At 40.3% G+C, this 25,433-nt stretch overlaps 1 protein-coding gene across 1 annotated transcript in view; it reads left to right on the top strand.

Annotated features, from left to right (window-relative positions):
- The window catches only part of DUSP16 (dual specificity phosphatase 16), an 88,936-nt gene that overhangs the window by 19,750 nt on the left and 43,753 nt on the right, over positions 1-25,433 (top strand). The window contains exon 3 of the mRNA XM_019451994.2: positions 24,023-24,616. Within this exon, the coding sequence (XP_019307539.1) occupies positions 24,389-24,616 (228 nt within the window). The 5' untranslated portion in view covers positions 24,023-24,388. The remainder of the gene's footprint in view (positions 1-24,022; positions 24,617-25,433) is intronic.

Here is a 25,433-nt window from a genome sequence, read left to right on the forward strand (position 1 = left end):
TTCAGATACTGGGGCACCTGGGTGGCTCAGTTGGTTAAGCGTCTGACTTTGGCTCAGGTTATGATCTCATGCTTCATGAGTTTGAGCCCCACATTGGGCTTTCTGCTGTCAGCACAGAGCTTGCTTTGGATCCTCTGTCTCCCTCTCTCTCTGCCCCTCTCCTGCTTGTTTTCTCTCTTCCTCTTTCTCTCTCTCACAAAAATATTTAAAAAAAATTCAGATACCTAGGACTAAATAAATCTAATAAAACATGTCCTCTAAAACCATTACACATCTGATTCTAAAATTTATATGGAAACATAAACAGCAAGAATAGCCAAGGTAATTGAAGAGAAGCAAAATTGCAGGATTAAACAGACCCATAAAAGTGTGTGTATGCAATATATATAATTATATATATTATGTACATCTATCCATACAAAATTTATTATTAAGGTGGCATTATACAGCAATGTAGAAAGAAAAGTCTTTTAAATAAATGATCCTGGGTCAATTGCATATCCTATCCATATCAGAAAAAAACTAGTTTTGACCCCTACTCACATCATCCATAAAATAAATTCCAGGTTGGGGCACCTGAGTGACTCAGTTGAGCATCTGACTCTTGTTTTCGGCTCAGGTCATGATCTCAGGTTTGTGGGATTGAGCCCTGAGTCGGGCTCTGTGTAACAGCACAGAGCTTGCTTAGGATTTTCCCTCTCTCTCTGCCCCACCCCGATACGTGCTCTCTCTCTCAAAATAAATAAATAAATAAACATTAGAAGTAAATAAATATGGGGTGCCTGCATGGCTCAGTTGGCTGAATGTCCAACTTCGGCTCAGGTCATGATCTTGTGGTTCATGAGTTCAAGCCCTGTGTCAGGCTCGCTGTCAGTGCAGAGCCTCCTTGGGATCCTCTGTCTCCCTCTCTTTCTGCCTCTCCCCATTAAACAGTCAGTCAGTCAGTCAATCAGTAAATTCCAGGTCAATGGTAGATCTAACTGTGGAAGGTTAAAAAAAGTTACTTAGAGGTGCCCAACGTATTAATCATCAAAGAATGCTGAACAGAATCACAGTAAATTACCACTACACACTGAACAGAATAGCTGAAATTTAAGAGCAAACAAATAACAACAAAAAACTTGAAAGCAGCAAGTGTCAGGAAAGATTCAGAGCAACTAGTACTCTCAAACACTGATGGTAGAATTGTAAATTTGTAGAGCTTCTTTGGAAATTTTTTCATATGAGGTTAAAGCTCTTCCTACTTGTCATACCTGTGATCCAGCAAATCTACCCGTAAGTGTATATCCAACAGAAATGTGTGCTTATGTTCACCAAAGTCCTGTCCAAGGATGTTCATAGCACAATTCATAACAACTGTAAACTGAAAACAACCAATATGGCCTCTCAGTAGAAGAGTGAAAAAATATCCTGTCATCTATTCAGCGAAATACTTATAGCAGTGAACAGGAAAATCTTGGTATTTACAAAAACATGAGCTCAAATATAACGTTGAAGAAAAGAGTTCTAAAATAGGCAAAACCAATCTGTGATATAAGAAGTCAGGATAGCAGTGACCTTTAGGGAAGGAGATTAATTGATGGGTTAGTGTATGAGGCCAACTTCTGGAGTGTTCTATTCCTTGATCAGGATGGTAGTTACATGGGTATGCTAACTTTGTAAGAGCTCTTTGGCTGTATATTCATATTTTTATGCTTTTTGGTAGACGTATTTGTATTTTTAAAAGTTTATTAAAAGATATTTTGAGTTAACTAGGAGAGAATGGCATCCAGATTGTATTAGTTTCTTTTTGCACTGGGAAAATTTGTATTATCAAGTGTTGTAAGAGAGAAAATTATTTCTATCTACAAATAGCTTCATAAATACATGTAGAGAATGGTTTTAAATTCTTTCCTAACTAAAACAAGGCATGCCTGAGCTTCTTAGGTTTTAATTGCTTTTGTTGCTGGGGAGAAATCCATTCTTCCTCTATCCATGTTTTGTTGATTTTTTTTCTTCACAAAACAATAGGTTTTTGAAGTAAGTCACAGAGATGAAAAAGTACAGCATAGGGAATGTAGTCAATGATATTGTAATAATGTTGTATGGTGACAGATAGTGACTACACTTATTGTGGCAAGTACTGAGTAATATACAGAATTGTCAAATCATTATGTTGTATACCTGAAACTAATAAAACGTTGTCAACTATAGTTTAATTAAAACAAATGAACTTAGGTAAATTTTTGGAAACCATTCTACATCAATACATATAGATATTTTTCCATAGGGAATAATACTACACTGATATGATAGTATATTTAACCCATTTATTGTTTGCTGACATTGAGATTGTTTCTGTTTCTGACTTTTTATAATTATAAACCTGTTTTTCAGTGAACTATATTTCACATGTAATATACTTGGGCAAATACTTATATGGGACAAATTATTGGAAGTAGAATTTTTGTACCTTAGAGTATGCATATTTTAAGCTTTTTGTTTGGAAATAATTTTAAACTTACAGAAAAGAAAAAATCAGCTATTAACAGTTTGCTCCCTTTGCTTTATCATCTGTTCTCTCTTCACATATATACATAATACATTTTCCATTTGGGAAGAATTTGGACACATCATGGCCATTTATTCACAAGCACTTCAGTGGGTCTCCAGAGAACAAAGGTATCCTCCTACCCACAGTAGAGCTGTCCACCTAGTAAGCCTAACATTGATTTAATACCCTCATCCAGTCGATCCTTTGTATTCTGGGTCATGTCAGTTGATCCAATAAGATCCTTCACAGCAGGGGCGCCTGGATGGCTCAGTTGGTTAAGTGTCCGACTTCGGCTCAGGTCATGATCTCATGGTTCATGAGTTCGAGACCCGCGTCGGGCTCTGTGCTGACAGATCGGAGCCTGGAGCCTGCTTCCGATTCTGTGTCTCCCTGTCTCTCTGACCCTCCCCCCATTCATGCTCTGTCTCTCTCTGTCTCAAAAATAAATGTTAAAAAAAAAAAAATTTTTTTTTTTTAAATAAAAAAAAGATTCTTCACAGCAGTTTTCCCCTCTAGTACAGGACCCGGTTGAAGATCAGATACTGCGTTTACTTGTCATGTATATTTTTAGTTTCCTTTCATTTGCTATAGTACCTTGGCCTTTCTTTGTCTTTCTCTTTTTGATGACAACTTTATTGGGATATAATTCACATACCATAAAATTTACCCTTTAAAAATGTTCAGCTCTAATTTACAACTATAAAATTCTTCCTTTTAAAGTAGAAGAAAAGTCAGTGTTTTTTAGTATTCCCACAGAACTATGCAACCATCACAACTATCTAACTCCAAAACATTTTTATCACCCCTCCCCCCCCAACCCTGTGTACATTAACAGTCACTTCCCATCACCCCCATCCCACCATCCCAGGTAGCCTCTGGCAACCACTTATCTACTTTCTGTCTTTATAAATTTGCCTCTTCTGGGCATTTCATATATTCATAGTCATATAATATGTAGCCTTTTGTGTCTGGCTTTTTTTTTTCTTTGTTTTCAAAACTTACCCATGTCGTAGCAGGTATCAGTATTCATTCATTTTTATGGCTGAATAATATTCCATTGTGTGGATATATACTACATTTTCCATATCTATTCATCAGTTGCATAGCCTTTCATCCTATAAATGCTGCTATGAACATTCTTGAACAGGTTTTTGTACATGTTTTAATTACTTTTTTCTGATCTAGGCTTTGTATGTCGGTATAACAGCCAGCAGAACTTTCTTAGTCATGGTTTCCTTTAGGGTTTGTAGTGGATCATGACTAGTCAGAGAAACAACTGTTAGGAAGACATGGACCAGGCAGGGCAGTTTTGTTATTTTGAAGTGGTCTGTTGACCAAAAATCTCGAGGACCTTAAAGTGTAGGCAGCTAACTTCTGTCTACAACTATTCTAGGTTGTCCAGCTCCTGAGAGCTTATACTTTTTGCCTACCTTACTGGACCTCCCAGTAAAATGGACCAGTTTTAATAATTAGTTCCTCTTCTGTTTTTCCTGCTTACACTCTTTGGAAAATACTGACGGGCAGAAATGTCTGTATAATCTTGTCAGATGTAATTGTCAGAGTTGTAAAGCCGTACTTCCCTTTTATGCTTCTTTTTATGTTTATATTTGTGTTGGGGGAGGTGACAGTGTACCTGAAGGAAGGGAAACTGTCTTCCCCCTCCCTCTTTCCCTCCACTAAGTCAGTGCATTGAGAATCTGCAAACTGGCCTCCTCCTGAAGATAAATCTGTGTTAAGTGTTTCCTGGCAGGAAGCAGCCAGCCTCAGGGTTCAGCTGAGAAGTTGTCTCTAGAGTTTGTAGAAGAGTTTGCTGGCTAGTGATGTCCCCAGTCCCTCCAAATTTCTCTTGGCCAGAAGTTATTTGTGAATACAAGGAGATTGTATAGCACCCTAAGGAGTTGGGGTAGGAGAGCATCCAGAGTAAATATAGGTTGGTGAGATTTATCATCTCCTTGTTGCCTTTCAGACGTCACCACTAAAAATTCTTTCTCTTCTCCCACTCTTGGAGCACTCATAGCCTTACAGGTATCTTGTGCACAAATTTTATTTCTGTGGTATTGTCTTAAATTGTATCCTCCAAAGATGCCTGAACAAAAAGATTTGCACAAAAGAGTTGTTCAGAAACTGTTATGTAATGAATGAGTTACAAGTTAGACCCAGTACTCAAGGGAGACAGTCAAATGAGCATTTTCTAACCTGGTGTTTCTTCTATTGTTTGTTAATAAGGTATATTAGGAATAAAACCTTCTGATTCTGTTCGAATGCTACCTTTTCTTTCCTTAAAAAAAATTTTTTTTGTAACTTTTTTTTTTTTTAGATTTATTTATTTATTTTGAGAGAGAGCGAACAGGAGAGGGGCAGAGAGAGACAGGGAATCCCAAGCAGGCTGTCCACAGTCAGTGCAGAGCCTGACCCCCGGCTCGATCTCCCGAACCATGAGATCATGACCTGAGTGGAAACCAAGAGTCGGATGCTCAACCAACTGAACCACCCAGGCGCCCCTCCTTTTTTTTTTTTTTTTAAAAGTAACTACTGTCATAACTTTGAGAAGGGTGGGGATGTCCTTTATGTAATGTAACATAGATTGTTTGGCTGGAGGCCCAAATCTTGGTTTCCATCATCAGCTTATTAAATGAAGTTTTACAGGATTGGATCAGAGGGAAGTATTGCAAAAGATTGTATGCCCTGTGATTTGCCCTTAGTAATGGGAAATTCCTGGGTGGAGATATTTAACTTGTGTTCATTCACAGGTGAACACTGAACTCTGTCTTGTCGCCTTTCCACTTTTAAAAATCTTCTCTTGATACACCTAGAAACCAGTGAAGAAGGATTGGAACCATAAACTGTTTTATTAAGGCAGGATGTGTTCTGTGCCCTAGCATATCCTTGTGGACTTCTGTTGGGTATTATAAATGAACCATGGTCTTTCATTAGTATTGGAATTCTAGAAACTGTGACATTGAGAATTTTACCTGTTACCTGATGATATGTTCAGAACCCAAGACTTCCAGCAGATATTATAACACATACACTTTGAAGATAGGTGAGATGAATTTCAGTATTATGTATGTTACTCATTTTCTCCACTTCTTAAAAATTTTTTTAAACGTTTATTTTAATTTTGAGAGAGAGAGAGCACACACAAGCAGGGGAGGGGCAGAGAGAGAGGGAGAACACAGAATCTCAAGCAGGCTCCAGGCTCTGAGGTGTCAGCACAGAGCCCGACACAGGGCTTGAATTCACAGACTGCAGGATCATGACCTGAGTTCAAGTTGGCGCTTAACTGACTGAGCCTCCCAGGGGCCCCTTTTCTTTTCTCCTTCTTTTTTTTTTTTTTTTTTAATGTTTATTTAGTTTTGAGAGAGAGAGAGAGAACACAAGTGGGGGAGGGACAGAGATAGGGAATCACAGAATCCGAAGCAGGCTCCAGGCTCTGAGCTGTCAGCACAGAGCCCCATGTGGGGCTTGAACTCATGGAGTGCAAGATCATGACCTGAGCTGAAGTCACTCAACCGACTGAGCCACCCAGGTGCCCCTTTTTTCTCCTTCTTAAACTGCACCTTCCAGATGGTCTCTCTTTTGTGGCCCTTCCTTGGGAGGCCTTAGGGAATCAACCTCTAGGGGCGCCTGGGTGGCTCAGTTGATTGAGTGTCCAACTGTAGATATGGAGCTCAGGTGGTGTGGAGCCTGCTTGGGATTCTCTCTGCCACTCCCCCCTCAAAATGGATAAACTTAAAAAAAAAAAAAAAAAAAAACTACCTCTACTTGTTTGTGTAAAAAATACTGATGCCTGGATCCTACTCCCCAGAGGTTCTGGTTTATTTAGGTAATCAGGATATTTAAGAGTTCCCCAGGTGATTTTAATCAGCAGCCAAGGTTCAGAATTACTGCGTTAGCCAAAATACTCCTCCATTAATCCTGTGTTGAGTTATTCCCTTTGTAGCAAGTGTTAGAATTTATAAAGTACTATTTTTTTTTTTTTTTGCATACTTACTGTGTTCTCACAGTGACCCAGTGAAGCAGACAAACTTCTCCTTTCAGGGTTCCTTATTTTTCATGAATGTTCTGTGGAGGCTTGTCTCATCATTTTGTTCTCTACTTCTTACATGGCTATTTCTTTTTTCTTTTTCTTTTTCTTTTTTCTTTTTTTAAAGATTTTACTTTTAAGTAATCTACACTCAATGTGGGGTGCTAACCCACAACCTTTGGATCAAGAGTCACAATTGCTCCTCACATGGCTTTTTATCTGCAATTTCATGGCAGGCTGGCATTTTGGTGAGATGGTCTCTCCTCACAGCCACACATGTCAGGTGTTTAAAAGGGTGTATTATTTCTCATCTTCTGAAACCTATTGCTTTCTGTACTTTTGAGGAGCCTTTTAAAATTTGCAAAAATTTGCAAAATGGTAGGTCTGTAGGGCTGCGGAAAGCAGTGTTCTTTCGGAGCTCTATTTTCTCTTCCACCACTAACGCATTGTGTGACTTTAGGCAAGTACTTAACATTTTGTAAGAGAGAAATTAACCCATCAGGTCTGCACTAGGAATGGAATGGAATTCCTGCTTCAACTGTGAGATTTGAATTGTCTCAGGCTGACATCCCATTCCTCCCATTATTGGCTATTCCCATTGCCATTATTTTCAGTTCAAACACAGCTTTTGTACCTTTTGTCCTCCAGGTGAGAGAGAGACTGAAAATCAGTAGGTCTTGACAACTGATTGAATGTGAACATTGAGAGAACCAAATATATCTTTGGGTCAGTGTGTTTTTAAACTTGCCTAATTGGAAGAACCTCCTGGGGCATTTGTTAAACGTCACAGTCTCTACTTGAGACCCCAAGTATCATTCTCCAGGGAGGGGCCTGAGTGATCATTTTATCTCCTATATGTATTTTTAATACTTGTTTTATTTTTGAGAGAGAGACAGAGTGCTAGCAAGGAAGGGGCAGAGACACACACACTCTCCCCCTCCCCCTCCCCCTCCCCCTCCCCCCTCCCCCTCCCCCTCCCCCTCCCCCTCCCCCTCCCCCTCCTCCCTCCTCCCCCCTCCCCCCTCCCCCTCCCCCTCCTCCCTCCTCCCCCCTCCCCCTCCTCCCTCCTCCCCCCTCCCCCTCCCCCTCCCCCCAGAGGCTCCGAGCTGTCAGCACAGAGCCCACAGCCCGGCTCAAACTCTCGAACCATGAGATCATGACCTGAGCTGAAGTCGACGCTTAACCACCCAAGCCACTCACGTGCCCCCATTTTACCATATTTTTAAATCAAGTTCCTTAAGTGATCCTTGTAATTAGACAAAACTGAGAACCTGCTGTATAGGAAATTGAATGTAGTAGGTGGTCAATAAATGCACATATATCTATTCCACTAATCCATTTAATAGTTCTTTCTGCAGTTTTACATTTTAGCCAAGGTCCACAACCCCAGAATTCCAAAAAGCAAACACTATTTGCAACAGAAAAAAATTGACCATTTATTGCATTGTGCTTAGAGGGCCTTTTAGTCTCTGATAATTAGTGTTTTGTGATGCTTACCTATGTTGATAGCAAATGGTGATAGATTTCTTTTGTACCTATTTGAGAATGGGTGCAGTGAGGTAAAACAGCGCAGCCTTGTAAGCATTATTGTTGGAGTCTATGCCATGATCTCCATTTTATATGAGATGGTGAAACTAGATATTTTGGTATTTAAGTCATTGAATTCTTAATAGACAATACTGTGGTTTGCTTTATACTAAATTTCACTTGTGGCAAACTTATTTTATTTGTAATGATCGTGCTTTCAGTTTTAATTTTGAATATGTGGTCTTTGGTACTGCAGGTTATTTATTTATTTATTTTTAAATATAAAAAAGATTTTTATTTTAAGATATACTGGTCTGGCAGGCCTGAATCTGTAGGACAATGTTAAAGCAAAATTTAGCGCTATCAAAAAGTTTGAAATCTTTATGTCTACAAACCAGAAAATTGTTTACTTTTTATACAACTTCTAGCTTCTTTTTGTTCTAGAGAAAGAATTAATAATTCTAATAATTATTAATAATTATTAGAATTAATAATTCTAATAATAATAATTATTATAATTAATTCTAATAATAATTCATTATAGGTCAATCTGCTATCAATCTGGTGACCTCTCAATATCTATTACACTAAATTGATTGTAACAGTTCTTAATTTTTTTTTTTCATCATTTCATACTGTCATTTCCTGTGATTTAATTTAGGTTTGATGTTAAACAAAGATTGCAGACTGTCAATGCAGTTTTGCCCTGGGCAGGCTCTGAGGTAGTATTCTTTTTTTTTTTTAATTTACATCCAAATTAGCATATAGTGCAACAGTGATTTCAGGACTAGATTCCTTAGTGCCCCTTACCCATTTAGCCCATCCCCCCTCCACAGCCCCTCCCGTAACCTTCAGTTTGTTCTCCATATTTACGAGTCTCTTCTGTTTTGTCCCCCTCCCTGTTTTTATATTATTTTTATTTCCCTTCCCTTATGTTCATCTGTTTTGTCTCTTAAAGTCCTCATGAGTGAAGTCATATGATTTTTGTCTTTCTCTGACTAATTTCACTTAGCATATACCCTCCAGTTCCATCTACGTAGTTGCAAATGGCAAGATTTCATTCTTTTTGATTGCCAAGTGATACTCCATTGTACATATATACCACATCTTATCTATCCATTCGTCCACCGATGGACATTTGGGCTCTTCCCATACTTTGGCTATTGTTGATAGTGCTGCTATAAACATGGGGGTGCATGTGTCTCTTCGAAACAGCACACCTGTATCCTGTGGATAAATGCCTAGTAGTGCAATTATTGGGTCGTAGGGTAGTTCTATTTTTAGTTTTTTGAGGAACCTCCATACTGTTTTCCAGAGTGGCTGCGCCAGCTTACATTCCCATGCAGGTTACTTTTAGAAAAGGAATATTGGTCTGTACTAAAACTATATATATTTATATTGCTTGTCTGGAATACATATGAATGCTTTGCACTTTGAAGCAGGGCTGTCGTAGGGATATGTAATTAAATTTTTAAAAATCTAGGGGTCCCTGGGTGGCTCAGTCGTTTGAGCGTCTGACTTCAGCTCAGGTCATATTCTCACACTCTGTGAGTTCGAGCCCCGCATCAGGCTCTGTACTGACAGCTTGGAGCCTAGAGCCTGCTTCGGATTCTGTGTCTCTCTCTCTCTCTCTGACCTTCCCCCATTCATGCTCTGTCTCTCTCTATCTCAAAAATAAATAAAAACTAAAAAAAAAAAAACAAAAAAACTTAAAAAAAAGTAATTTAAAAATCTATTTTTTTCACATTACTAGGTCACTGTTGGATGAATCCCGTGATTCTGTATTAAAACTTATCTTGATTAATGATTCATGTAAAATAATTTTTACTGTCTTCCTCTGAATAGCATGAGCATAATGATTTGTGACTCGTTAAAATATATATACTTTAGTTTTTTGTCATAGAAGATATGTATCTTGTATATACATATATACGTGTTTGTGTGCATAGTATATATATATAAGTGTATATATATAATGGAAATGTTAGAAATTACTGAAAAATAGGAGGTAGTCACCCATCATGCCAACATTCTGCATCCCCCTTCTCTTTACATTCTGCTTTATTTATTTTGGCCTTTTAATTTTTTTTTTTTTTTTTAAGTTTATTTATTTTGAGAGAGAGAGAGGGAGAGAGAATTCCAAGCAGTCTCCACACTTAGCAGGGAGCCTGAAACGAGGCTTGATCCCACAACCACAAGATGACCTGAGCTGAAATCAAGAGTGGGACACTTACCTGACTAAGCCCCCCAGGTGCCCCTATTTTGGCCTTTTAATATGACTAATTCTTCTGTTTATAAACAGTTACCTGGCTAGTAAGACTTAAACTTGTACCTATTGCTCATTTTGCTCGATACTGGTTCATCTGAAGCAGGGACAGAATATGGTAACTGAGCTATTTCTGAAATTTTTTTTGGTAGAATAATTTAATACTGTAGTCTAAATAGCCATTTTCCCAGGCATCCTCAATCAGGAAGTCAGTTATTTAATAAGGATATGTTTTGTGTCAGGCGTACTGCCCTGGATCTAGACCATCACTAGTTCCTTGGCTCTTTGCTTTCCTGTCAGATTTTGTAGTCACCATTCTAGGCAGAGCCCATCCTTCGACAACTAAAACTTTGTGGGTTGCAACTAGTCTCCTTGCTTTCATCTTCTCTTAATTTCAATCCATAGGAAGTTACCAGTGAAATGCATCTAGCAGTGTGCTCATGTTCTTTTCATAAAGTTCACAGTGACTTAGATGGTTTTTAGACTTTCAGGACACTGCACCAGCTGACTCCTTTCCCTTTGCCAACTTATTTTGTTATTCACTGTTATAATCTGTGTTCTAGCTGGGAAAATCTGCACACAATTTATCCCTTTACCTTTGTTTATGTGTTTTCTTCATGTAGATTTTTCTTCCCTCTTCTCTGGCAGTTTATGTCCCTGTTTTCCTTCAGAAGCCTAAGACACTTTCTTTTTGACTTGTCGTACCCCTGCTAGCATATTATCTTTTTATATTTGTCCAAATACCCCTTTCAACTAATTAATATCAGGGACCTTCCATCCATTCTGTTTTTATCCCCGCAGTGCCTCATAGTGTTTTAGAAACCTACCAGTACAGACACAGGTATTTGTCAGAGTGGGAAATTGAGACTTTGGTAGGAAGATATTCCCTGCTTCCCTGCTGCGTGTGGCATGCCTGAACCTGACCGACGTCACACCAGAATTTAGTGCCATCCAAAAGATGACAGAATCACCTCTAAAAAAAACAACAAAACAGCAAATAGGAATAATATCCTTTTAAACTTGCATTGTTCAGAAGGTGTTTATAGGAAATCTTGTTTTTGGACTTACTTTTTTCTGTGGATTATAATCCATTACTCTTTATTTTGCTTTTCAAATTATTTGGCAAATCCTTTTTAAAAAAATTTTTTTTCATGTTTACTTATTTTTGAGAGAGACAGAGACAGAATGTAAGTGGGTTGGGGCAGAGAGAGAGGGAGACACAGAATCCGAAGCAGGCTCCAGGCTCCGAGCTGTTAGCACAGAGCCCTACTCGCGGCTCGAACTCAAGAGCTGTGAGATCATGACCTTAGCCGAAGTCGCAGGCTCAACCGACTGAGCCACCCAGGCACCCCTGGGAAATCCTTTTTTAAAAAGGAGCCGATAGAGTGAACTGGGAGCTGAGATTAAGGGCCTGTAGTTATTTCATTTTCCACTCTGCCTCTTCTTCTCTTCGAAGGTCATCTGGATGGGCTTGTGCTCAACTGAGAAGAGAACGAATGGCTCCCCGAGGCTGCTGGTGGACGAGGAAGGGCAGGGCAGGGCAGTGACGCTGCTGGTGCAGGTGCCAGTCGGAACTTGCCAGTCAGACTCTTGGTGGAGACCACTTCGTCCCTATGTGCAGAGCTTGCGCTAGATTATAAGTAATTCAGATCTTGTTCGTTTTCTAAGCAGTCTAGTGTGATAACAGAGAGAATTTGGGTCTTCCTTTGAGGTTTAGAGAGGGGTTTTACCTTTAGTGTCTAGATCATCAGAGCATTGGAGGGCTAGTAAAAAAGTAAGATACTAAGTTAATCATCTCCACGCAGTATAACCATGTATGAAACACCAAACTGGAAAAAGTTCCTCTCTCTTCTCTGAAATAAAACTTTATTACAGTAACAAATAAAAGATTTTAAAGGTTGATAAAACACCCGAATCTGTGGATGACTGTTTCAAAGCAGTCTGTGATTTGTGATTACTACTTAGGATAGCAACCCTTATCAAGGGCCTTGGCAGTCCCCCCCGCCCCCGAAAACAGAAAATGGATTCGTGAGAAGGGCTTAATCTGACAAAAGAAAATCATGAAGGGAGAAATGAAGAAGAAGGAGAGAGGAAGGAGATAGGGGAACAGCAAAGCCTCTAAGAACAAATAAGGGCAGAGAAACTACAGGTAGGTTATGTGATGGAGCCAAATTATGAGGAAAGGATAGACTGTGAAAAGGACAGAATGGAAAAAGTAGCTCTGGGATGAGGACAGGGAAGATTCTGATTCTTCTCGTGGCTGCCCCACTTCCTTGCTGGTCTCCTTGCTGTCCTGTGGCAATGTGAGTCTTTCACCCAGGTCCTGACCTTGTCACCCACGTTGCCCTGTGGTACGGCTTCCTGATATCATCCCTGGGCCCCAGAGGGGGAAGTGTAAGGACAGATGCAGTGACTTAAATTAGCATAGCCTAGGAGCCTGGAGTGAGGAGTGTTGCTGCTTCCACTGCCCCTTCTTCCTCTGCCCCTGGCCTCTCCCTTTATTTTTCACCTGGTAGAGTAACATGCCCCAGAGGGGACTCCTGGGTACCAAGGGACTGGCAGAGAAGTGGAAGGCATTGTCTTGGAGCAAACCTTGGAAATACCCCACCACAAAAGAAATGATCTGGAACAGTTGCCATGCTGTTTGTGGACCCATTGCCCAGGAGTTATCCATTTTAATTTGTGTGTTGTAGGATGTAAGCTGTAATTCTGTGACATGATTGCTCAAAGATCAAATCATTCCTGGTACTCTGTCCTGTTAAAGCACCTTGTGAAGGCCTGAGGTGCATTGACCGTGATATCATATTCTTAGTGAAATAGTCTTTAGACGTTAAGTGATCACAGGATTCCTCCTTTTACAGGTGAGGGAAAAAAAAAAAAAAACAAGCTTGGGGATGTCAAGTGACTGTTGCTGTGACATTTTAGTGTCTTTGTAGAGGAGCTGAAATTAGGAACACGGTCTCCTGAATCATCTCTGGAGACTTATCCTGGTCCACAGTTGTTGTTTTTAAAACCAATGCACCATAAGACCTTACTTGTTTCTAAATTCCTAGATTTGCTTTGGTGTCAAGGGGCAAAGAAAAGGAGTAGGCTTAGGATGGAGGTTGATTGGCACAGAAAGAAGCCTGTCGTGGGTTTTTTTTTTGTTTTGTTTTTTTGGTTTTTTTTGTGATTGTAGAGTTACGTAGCTCTGGCTTTTACTGTTAGTGGAGCTGAGCAAGGGGCCTGCAGCTACCCCTGGGCCTGGCTGGTGTCCCGTTTTTGAGGCCCCAGAGTTATTTTTAGCCTCAGGGCCTTGGAAGCAGGTGTGGTCCAGGCTTGAAGGCCACGCCTGGAATGTGTTCAAGTCTTGTTGTGCGTGTCTATTTAGGAGCTCAGAATAGTGAGGAGGCCGCTGTATATACTTTGTTGAAAGATTTGTGCTTTTCCAGTAAGAGGAATGAAAGTCCTCTTGCAGGCTTATTTTGGAAACTTTATAAATTGAAATACATTTTAAGAGTGTTAGGGAATATATTCATTTAAAAGAGAAAACCATCTATGAATTCTTTGTGTAAAGAAGAAAGCTTTTGTATTAAGAGTCATACCCCAACGGACCTACTGAACCTCCAGGTTTATAGTCATAAGTGTGTGATATAAAATTCAATTTCTTATCTCTCCCCGCCCCCCAACATTATTGTTATTGAAAATAATTCTTTGTAAGTTCTTTTGTGAAGTAGAAATCCAGCTTTTATCTTGAGGGTAAACATCAATTTTCCTTTATTGTATTGTTAATCCTATACCTTGTTCTAGCCCAAAGTTTTCTTAACGGTCCTGGTAAGGAGGAATGCAGGCTGGATGGCAACAGCCACTTTAGGCTCTGAAGTGTATGTCGTGCCCTTTTCTAAGACGTTTTTGTACCTTACAAGATTATAGAAAGGAAAAAATAGTACCTTTTGAATGTATCCGTCACGTGCTCATGTGTGTATGTGGGTGTTTGAGGTTCCGCTTTACTTTACTGTTTTGTAACTTGTTTTTATTCTCTTAATGGGTCATGACCATCCTTCATTGTCAAGAAGTATGCTTTCACACCATCATTTAAAAATGTTGCATGATACTGTGTTGCAGGATTCAGTGTGACTTGTAGGTTATTGAGTCTCCTTTTGCTGCGCATGCAGACCTTTTCCATTATTTTTCACGTGTCTTTAAATTTTTTTTTTAATGTTTATTTATTTTTGAGAGAGACAGAGACAGAATGAGATTGGGTTCGGGCAGAGAGAGAGGGAGGCACAGAATCCGAAGCAGGCTCCAGGCTCCCAGCTGTCAGCACAGAGCCCGACTCGGGGCTCGAACTCACGAGCTGTGAGATCATGACCTGAGCTGAAGTTGCAGGCTCAACCTGCTGAGCCACCCAGGCGCCCCTCACATGTCTTTTAACTGAAAGGTGAAGCAGTTTCTCATTTGTCACTTTGAAAAGATCCGTGTAAGCCATTTTGAAAGTATCTTCAGGAGAATAGTTTGGCTTTGTGGTTTTACTTATTTGAATATCAAAAGACTTAAAGTAGATAAAACTCCAAAATATACTGTGATAAACTTGGGCTTAATTAGAAGTGGTGGAAGGTTTGGTGTTGATGATTCCCAATTGTTTTCCATTGCTTGCTCCCGGAGCCTTCTGATCTTCTTTGGAAAAATGAAATTATATCCTCTCTTTACCAGACTGTATTCCACATTGTCCAGATGTTTACCCTGGTTGTAATGTCATTAGTAATTTCACTCTTTGTCAGGAAAGTACACCTTATCTTTCATGTAGTGGCATTTTGTTGTTTTGGGGGTGAAGTGGACTAAAGATGGTGCACGAATAAAGATGATAAGCTTACATTAGTCTTACCAACCCCTTGAACACAGTAACCTAACTGACAGAGTCCTTGTGGTTAAGTATTTGATACACTTTTTAGCAAGGAGAGCTCCATGAAAGCATTTAAATTTTTTTTTAATTTAAAGATCCGTTAAACTGCTTCCTTGCTGTTTAGATCTATTCAAGCACACATCTTGTTTAACATGTCTTTGATCTTTTGCTACATTCTGTGCTGTAAAATCAAGATTTCATTATTAGGTACATTTGTGGAGTTGGAAGAATTATATTGATATTAGTAGTAATCTTTCTTGTTACAATTTTTTTCATTTCATACAGCACTTTTTATTCTTTTGCCAAGGAACGCTGCTTCTCCCTTTGTAGTTTTAGTAAGAAACTACTGAACTTGTGTGTGTGTGTGTGTGTGTGTGTGTGTGTGTGTGTGTGTGTGTGTGTATTTCACAGTAAAGTGTTCGAGTGGCTGGAAATACTTCATTCCTAATAGACCTAACCATTTTACTGAAGAAGGACGGAGCACCTACCGCATGATTAACTAGCACTTGCCCAGTTCAGCGTTACCTTGGCCAGCATTGTATTGATTGGCCTCCAGTCTTTGACAGAGAGAGCTCCAGCCTTCCCAGGATCCACCTAGCTCTCTCACCTCCTCATGGCTTGTACTTAACCATCAGAGTAAGACCTTTTCTGACTACTCTGTTTAAAATTGCAACTACCCAACTGAACTCTCCTTCCTCCCCTGGTTTGTTTTTTCTCCATAGCGCTTGTGTTGTTGCTGTTTGTTACTGTCTGTGGCATTGCATTAGAAGCTCTAGCAGAACAGGAGTTTTCACCCAGCACATTTTTGCTGCATTTCTCCACCAGTGCCTAGCACTTACTAGGTGCCCAACAACTGTTTGTCACATGACTGAATGAGTTACAGTAGGCCTGACAGGTGCTCAAGAAAACCAAGATGTACACATTAGTGTCCTTAACTGACCTCTGTTTGGTTTGATCTGACTCTTTCCACTCCTGCCTCCAGTCCACCTTTATTGCAAATAACCTTTCCAACACATTTTTTCCTTGAGTCTCAGATTAAACCAACCACTGACCACATTTTCTTTCGCCCAGAGACTTCATGTAAGGATCCTTCTATTCCCATTCCCTCAAGACCACCTCATATCCAGGCGCCTCTTTGGGGCAGAGGGAGGGTAGAGTCCTTAGGTTTTAGGCAAGGTGCCTGGAGAAAGCATTATATGTTAGAGGGAGCCGTGGGTACAAGGAGTGTGTCTGGAATAGGTACACGGTGTGGTGGAAGGAGGGGAGGTGGTGGAAGGAGGGGAGGTGGAGGAGAGCTCCAAAGGATCAGGGAATGGGAAGCTAGTGAGACAGACAGGTGAGCACAAACAGGAAGCAGTGCTGAGGAAGGACAGAGGCTCCAGCTGAGCCAGTACCCAGAGTGCAGTGCTCTTCCTGATCAGAAACTGGGTGAAGTCTTCTCTCAGATCTGGACTCTACCTGGGCTGACCTGTGTCTGAAGAAAAGACATTGTATTTAGTCTTTGAAGGATGGCTGTTCTTCCAGCCTTTATCTGTGGGTCCTTGACGTATATATAAACAACCTAAGCCTCTGATAGGAGTGGGTTCTTTCAGTGGTGCTGTAAGTTGGTGAGAGATGCTGGTTTTATGGTGCTAACAAGTGCTGTCTCTACGTCCAGTACTGTCTAGACACTTGTGCTTCAAGCTTCAAGCAGTCTGTCCCATTATTGCCCCCACTTGTCAGAATGTGTCCTCTATTTTGGGGTAAGAAAATATGGTCAAGACATTAATAAGGTGACTGAAAGTACCTTAAGCTTATATAGTTGTCATGGCTTTGGTGAGGGTGGTTTTTTGGTTTTTTTTGTTTTGTTTTGTATTTGTTTTTTAATATATTTTACCAAATATTGGGCCTCAGAATTTCTTTTAGGGTTTGCCCACAGCATATGAGTCAAAGTTGCTTTAATCAGTATAGATGGTCAAAGTCTAAGCTGTTCTTGCTTGTTTCCAAACTTCATAACCTGCTTTTTTCCCTTTTGATTTGTTCAGTTTTCCTGTTACTGAAAGTCCATGTTTAAGGCTCTGCCAAAGGCTGTTTAGTGTATCTTGTTGCCTATTTCCTCAGTTTTATTGGAGGGAAAAAAAAATTTAAGACCAGCTTGTAGTTTAATAAAAGCAAACTTTTCACCTGATTGTATCCTTTCCATAAATTCTCTGAGAATTTGAACTTGAGCTCAAGCCCAGCCAAATAAAGCCCAGTCACTCTCCTCACTGAACAGGCAGTTCAGGCACCCCAAACCCATAGAATATCCTTTCTCTGCTGAGAATTTCTTTGTAAAAGGAAGTCTTTCAAATGGAGATGTGCCTTTCTGAGGGGTGGCCTCTGTGTCTTCATAGGTCCTACCTTTCAGACATGTGGGCATGTTCTTGGAGCCCTCTCCCTTACCTGATGGCTGTAGGCCTTGATGTGGCCCTTAAGGCAGCTGTGCTTGGTGACAGTGGAGCTGTTGCTGTTGACAGAAAGTAAGCCATGGGCAGGCAGAAGGGGGAAATTGTGTGTAGAAAAGGTTCTCCCCTTTTTTTCTGGTGGGATAGACCAAGTGTCGCTGTGACCGACCTGGAAGCCAGGATATTGCTGGGAAGTTGAAAAGAGGAACACCTCCTCTAAGAACAGGAGGGAGATGCTTAATGGAATCATTTAAAAACTACCTTAAACTTAAAAAAATTTTTTTGTTTGGGCACTATGTTGAAGGTTATGTGCAAGTGGTGAAGAAAATCAAAAGAAAAAATTTTCCTTTTAGCTAATTACTCTAGTGGCAAATACTGGTTTTTGTTTAGTCGGGCGGTACATTGTTCTTTTAATTAAAACAGACTCTCACTTGTTCACCTTATCATTAAAACACTGTTAGGCTTGGGGCGCCTGGGTGGCTCAGTCAGTTAAGCGTCCGACTTCGGCTCAGGTCATGATCTCACGGTTCGTGGGTTTGAGCCCCGCGTCGGGCTCTGTGCTGACAGCTCAGAGCCTGGAGCCTGCTTCGGATTCTGTGTCTCCCTCTCTCTTCCCCTCCCCCACTCATGCTCTGTCTCTCTCAAAAATAAACAAACATTGAAAAAAAATTTAAAACAGGCTTTTGGTTCTCTGACATAACTAATTCAGCAGTAGTGTACTTCATTTCATTGATACTCTTGCAGAGTAGAGTGAATTACAGTAAATAAAACTGCACCAATTTCCATGATAAAATCATAGATAAATTTCCATAGGTAACTAAATAGAATCTAAAACATAAAATAAATTACACAAAAACTTTAAAGTATGAATATTAACAGGGGAAGGTTCTTCTACAACTTCTGTTCATATTAAGTATTGTAAAATATTTGCCAAAATGGGTAAAATGCAAAATAAAGCAAAAGTGGTATTTTTTAAGGGAATTTGCCCATTTTGTTCCCTGATCTATATAGTCATTTTTTTATACTAAAATGTTGCCTCAGCCTCTTTCCCTTAATAAATAAAGTTTTTTAAAACCTTGATTTCTGGGGGCACCTGGGTGGCTCAGTCAGTTAAGCGGCCGACTTCGGCTCAGGTCATGATCTCGCGGTCCGTGAGTTCGAGCCCCACGTCGGGCTCTGTGCTAACAGCTCAGAGCCTGGAGCCTGTTTCAGATTCTGTGTCTCCCTCTCTCTGACCCTCCCCCGTTCATGCTCTGTCTCTCCCTGTCTCAAAAATAAATAAATGTTAAAAAAATTAAAAAACAAAACCAAAACCCCTTGATTTCTGAAAGTGGGATACTTTGCAAATATTTGTTTGGTGGCTCTGGTTAAGGTTACTAGTCTTTGGTATGATAAATACTGGTTTATTCCTTTTTGGAGAAATAGAAAACTTTATTGTATGTATAGAAAAGTATTCTTTCATTGCCTTCTGAAGAGCCTGATGCCACCCAGATTTCCTTGGCGGTAGACTGGGGCACCCCATCAGTCTCCTCAGAAGAGTCTTCCCACTGCTCCAGCTGCCTGCCCCTTCTCCTGAGTGTTGGAGGTAGGCCAGGGCTCCTCACCACAGTCCCCAGGCAGCCAAGAGGGCAGCACAGCTAGAGGGCCCGGAACACCTTTGTCTGGGTCAGTGCGACGAGGATCCTCAGCAGAGACACTGCTCAGGGCCAGTGCTGCCACCCCGGGTCCCTTAGCATTTTTCAGAGGGCTTTACACTGGTGGCTTCTTGACCTTCCACGGTCCCATGACCACCAGATAGGTGTCCCCTTTCCCAGGAACTTATGGTGCCATCCTGTCTTTGGGTGAGAATAGCCAGAGTCACAACAAGGTGTCCTTTAAGAGATGAGCCTGTACTTCATGAATGTGCACATCACATTTTAAATTTCTCTTAAGTCGGAGTAGTTGTAGAGGATACTGTCTGATTGGGATGCCATAAAACAGTTTGCTGACCTTTCAAGCACGCTATTAAGAATTACCCTTCAGCTTTTGGGTCCTCAGGTAAAACCCCTGATTGAATAGGTGTGATGTTGGGGAAAAGGGGGAGTTGTCTTTTAAGGTGAAGTATTTCTGTGTTTTAAAACATTTTTTTTATTAAAATTTTTTTTGTTAATGTTTATTCATTTTTTGTGACACAGAGACAGTGAAGTGGGGGAGGGACAGAGAGAGAAGGAGACACAGAATCTGAAACAGGCTCCAGGCTCTGAGCTGTCAGCACAGAGCCCGACAAGGGGCTTGCACCCATGGACTGTGAGATCATGACCTGAGCCAAAGTTGGATGTTCAACTGACCGAGCCACCCAGGCGCCCCTCTCTGTGCACGATTTCCAAAAGTTCACGTATGGAAGATACATAGATTATATCACATTCTAATTAAAAATGAGAAAAAAATAAAATTGTAGTGTTTAATTTAAGTGAAGGAAAAAAGCAGGGTGCATAATAAGTGTATATACTGCGTAACCGGTTGAACAAAGGGAAGGAATATATATTTGTGTCTTATTCTGTATTCATTAAAAAAAAAATCTTTGGAAGAAATCAGAAGAAACTATTGACCATGGTTTCCAGTAGAGGGCAGGGGGGAGACATGGGCAGATGGACAAGGGTAGGAGAAGGATTTTCAGTGTATTTATGTTTTTCATGTATTTGTTGGGGTTTCAGTATCATGGCAATTTTTAGTAGTTTTGTTGAAGTGTAACAAACATAAAATAAACTGTACATATTCATAGTATGTATACATTTTATACCTTTTTTTGAACCTTGTGAATATGTTACCTATTAAAAATGGAAAGAAAATAGTTAAAACTTTAAAAATTAAACGTTTAAATAAATCAACAAATAGCAAAGCTGGCCTGTCCTGGGTTTTGTTATATGCACGTGGGCCCTTACAGTTCAATTCTAAGAATGTTTATTCCTTTTAACTTCTTGTAGAAATTTTGGGTAAGATTAGCTTGTGGTTTTGCCAACAATAAAATATTCTCTTGTCATCTTTTAAATCCTACCTGATGCAGAAGGTTTCAAAAACAAAACTGTAACAGACATGTTCCCAATCTCAAGGTACTGACATCTTCAGAATGAACAGTGAATGCCCAGAAATTTCTAAATTAGGGTTGAAGCCTAGGACAAGGGCCTGGCCAAAATTCTCTCACTGTAAATAAACAAGGTTTAAGGCAATTGTTCCCCCACCTCCCATGCCCCCTCGGTAGGGCTCTGCCTCTCACATAAATCTGTTTGGAACTACAGAAAATCAGACCTTGGGCATAAAGGTGTGACAGGAGAGCTACAGCTGGCCTGAGTACAACATGAAAGGATGTGACTTCATCCTCATTTCACATTCAGTGCTTTGCTTCAATTACATCCTCATATTAGGGTCACTTGGCCCAGACCTTTTCTTGGTCAGGGAAAGGGTCTTTCTGCTTCTGGAACTCCTATTCTGGTTCTCTAGGTAAGGATGTGCCCTACTGTTTGCTGTAGTCGATCTTTGGTTTCAGTGATTTGGGCTCAGGAGATTAGGCTGAAGGGAAGCAAAGATGAGAACTTTCTCATTCAACTTTTGCATGTTTGCTGTCTTCTCCCTCCCTTTGTCCCTTGATCTGCTAACCCAGATAACTGCTTTGTTCCATCCGGATTTTATCATTGAGAGGAGCCAATCAGACTTGGATAGTCATTGCCATGGTTGGAATCAACTTGCTCTTGTTCTCAGATTTCCACTTTCTGTGCCACCCGGGCACCTCCGTGGACAAGTCGAGCCATTCTTTCTCAGTCCAGTTTCATTATGGGAGCAGGTGCTTAGGGAAAACAGCGTAACCCAGTAGTAGGAGCCCTGGTTTGGGAATCAGATAATCCGAGTACAGGACCTTACACTGCTGTGAACTATGTCACCCAGTAGTTAGGATTTGATTCAATGCTGTATCCTTGGCAGGGGCTTTGCCAAAGTACGTTCATTGATTGACTGGGACAGATTCTCTGCTCTGGCTTCTTCAGTTGAAGATAGAGATGATTTTTATACCTCATTGCCAGTAAGCTATACTAAAAATAAATACATTAAAATAAGACAAAAGATGGACGAATAATGTATTCTATATGGAGCTGATTTGTAAGGTGCGGGGGCAGAAATGGTTTCTCAGGAGCCTTCTAACCCCCTGTGTGTCTGGCTCTGAGGGAAAGAGTGCAGCTTGGTTGAAGCTCAGCCATATAGGAGGGTGGAGTTGCTTCTGTGTTTATCGGTTAAATGACATCTTTGAGATTCCAGGTGCAAGGCAGCTCTGTCCACCGTTGGCATCTTTAAGGTATTTTTCCTCCTTTCTCTTTATGATGAGTAGTTGCTTTTTTTTTTTTTTTTTTTTTTTTTAATTTCTTAGAGTGTAAGCAGGGGAGAGGGGGAGAGAGAGAAGGAGAATCCCAAGCAGACCCCACACTCAACCCAGAGCCCAGCATGGGGCTTGAGCCCACGACCTTGGGATCATGACCTGAGCTGAATTCAAGAGTTCTATGCTCAACCAGCTGAGCCACCCAGGTGCCTGGGTAATTGCATGTTTACTTACTGTAAATAACTTTGATAATTTTATCCTCCAAACAGACTTTGTGAAGAGATAAGGCCTATGTTACATCTACATTTCATAGATGAGGAAACTGGTTCAGAGAAGTTATATAATTTTCCAAAGTTAAGTAACAAGTAAATGGCATGGCCGCTTCTCTTTGTATTCTCCATGCTTCAGTTTCTAATCTGTAAGTCTGAAATTAGGAATAGGACCCAGTGATGTTTGAGGGTTTTACCATCCTGATCAGAACTCAGTTAATCAAATACTTATTCAGTGTCTTAAATCATTTGTGGAGGATTTTACTTTCTTATAACAGTGTGAATTGAGTATCTTATGTACAAAGCACTATGGAGGCAGGACATGTAATACAAAGCCTTTGCCATCAAATAGTTTACCCTGCAGAAGGTGAACGCCAGCAGTGGATATCTGGTGTTATGTAGTGTAGAGGATTTCCAGTGAGCAGAGATGGACCAGGGAGCTAGGAGTCTGAGAATATTGGTCAGGGCCAAGCTGTGGGCACAAAAGTCCCAACTAGTATCAGTTAGGAAGTGGCCAATTAGGGCACTTGGGTGGCTCGGTCGGTTGAACGTCCAAATCTTGATTTTGGCTCAGGTTGTCATCTCAGGGTCAGGGGATGAAGCCCTGCGTCAGACTCTGTGCTGAGCGTGGAGCCTGCTTAAGATTCTCTCTCTCCCCCTCTGCGCTCTTCCGTGCTTGTGTTCTCTCTCTCAAATACAAATAAAATTATGTATATACATATATATGTGTGTGTTACATATATATATGTATACATATATATATGTATATACGTATGTATACGTAAATATAAAGGAAGTGGTCGATTATAGGAGTTTGGCAAGAATAGGGATGCCTGTTCTTACTAGAACAGTAGTTCTACTGGTTCTAGTAGTCAGGGTTCTGTATGTCTGCTGTATGGTTGCTGACCTAGAGTCCCAGGTTGGGATGTGAGATTTTCTAAGGCTGGGAGTCAGTGATTCTCTTAAGAATGAGCCACCAGAAGATGAGGGGTAAGTCTGTGAAGGATCAGAGAACTGAGGGATGGAGCAACCAGGGCCAAAATAGCTGTGGGACTATCTCAGTTGGAGCTGGGTACATCACAGTCCCCCAGCAATTAGCTCAGCAGTTGGTATGACAAGAATATCAGCCATTCTTGTCCCTTCTTTTCCTTAAAAGGCAGCTGAAATTTATGAAAGGTTTTCCCAGGGCAATTCAAAGGGGCTGCTGTTGTGCCCTGGTGTGTGTGTGTGTGTGTGTGTGTGTGTGTGTGTGTGTGTGTGTGTGTGTGTGTGCGCGCGCACGTTCACATGTGTACACACACTCCTACCGTCACAGAGGTTCTCAAGCCTTCAGAAAAGACTGTCCTGATAGTATGGGCTTGCTCACCTGGTCGTAGGCTGTTCTTTGTGCTCTTTTCAGGAAATAAGCAAATAAAACCCATTTGGAAAAAATACTACTTCAAGCATCTTTTTATAGCTCTTTCAATCTCATGCTACAGGCGTGTAGTTCTGGGCCTCGGGTCATTATAATTTATGACTGTGTCTTCTTTTATCTTCTTTGGGTTTTTATATTTTGATGTAAAAGTGAATTACCATCAGTGGGATTTTCCGGAGCCATTCCTGTTTGTCCTTTTTGTTTGTTCAAATGAAACAGTGCATCAAGTATGGAATTAGATTAATGGAGTAAATATTATGAATCATACGCTCTCTCTAATCTGATGCTCTTTCTTTTTTTTGACCCCATGTTTTGTTTTCTGTCTCTGTCTTCGTGTAGGATTTTCAGTCCAGCGTAAAGCTGTTGGAGCGAGGAGCAAAGGTAAAGAATGATGTAATGCGCTGGCTGCCCCAAAGCATCTTTTGTTGTGGAATGGTTATTCCAGTCATCTCTTTATGAATCAAATGTGAGGGGCTGCTTTGTGGAAGGAGTCCTTTGCAAGAGCACATCAACGGGGAAAGAGAAAGGGACATTCACTTGGAGGGCTCTTGCTGAAAATGGGTTTAACTCTCCTTTTGCCAGTCACCACCAGCCTGACCTCATACATTTTTAGTACAATGGAGTGGCTGAGCCTTTGAGCACACCACCATTACATCATCGTGGCAAATTAAAGAAGGAGGTGGGAAAAGAAGACTTATTGTTGTCATGGCCCATGAGATGATTGGAACTCAAATTGTTACTGAGAGGTTGGTGGCTCTGCTGGAAAGTGGAACGGAAAAAGTGCTGCTAATTGATAGCCGGCCATTTGTGGAATACAATACATCCCACATTTTGGAAGCCATTAATATCAACTGCTCCAAGCTTATGAAGCGAAGGTTGCAACAGGACAAAGTGTTAATTACAGAGCTCATCCAGCATTCAGCAAAACATAAGGTAAATGTTTGCTTTTTTCCTTTTTTAAAATAGACACCCTGAATGAGGAATAATTGTAAAACGAAGTCTCATTTTTAGGGGAAAAAGTAATTTGAGCGAGTTTTGGTTGCTTTTTAAACTTTGGTACCTAAGGGATACCTCCAAGTAATTTACTAACCACGCTGTCACATTTCAGAATATTTCTAAACTATACAGAAAGGGTAACTTATTTTAATTTGGTCAAATGCTGTGTTTTCCTATTAATGGTTTGCTAAACTTTTAAAAAAATTAAATACTAATAAATAGTTATAGTTAATACACAATATTATTAGTAACTTAATACACAAAATTTATGTGTATCAGAAGTTACTAAATTAATACATTATTTTGTATTATCTACAAATTTACTGAAAGGAGCTCATTCTGTAAGAATGCTCGGGAATAAAGTGGAAACTAATTATATTAGAAGCGCTGTTTATTTGTGGGAAGGGAAGGCACCATTGTTCAAGATTTAGGGATGTTATCTTCGAGGAAGGTATTTCTGGGATACCAAAATGTCGTCCTCATGGTAGGTAAAGCTGTTTCTTTTCTTCAGGAATGAAAATGAGTTCATGTTTTAATTTTACTAAGCAACTGATTTATTTCTTTTGTAGAAACATTTTTAAATGTTTCTTTAGTTCAAGGGTTGTTAATGTTTATTTTACATACTGTTTTATGAGTTTTAGCCTTTTACAGTGTTAAGGATTTTAAACCAAGGCATTTGGAGCACACCTAACATCAATTTTGCCTTTTAAAAGTTGATTTTTACAAGTATCTTACCATTTGTATGCTAGGTTTA

This window comes from Panthera pardus, unplaced genomic scaffold (assembly GCF_024362965.1).
Source record: "Panthera pardus isolate Hobbes unplaced genomic scaffold, ASM2436296v1 HiC_scaffold_6, whole genome shotgun sequence".
Taxonomy (NCBI): Eukaryota; Metazoa; Chordata; class Mammalia; order Carnivora; family Felidae; genus Panthera; species Panthera pardus.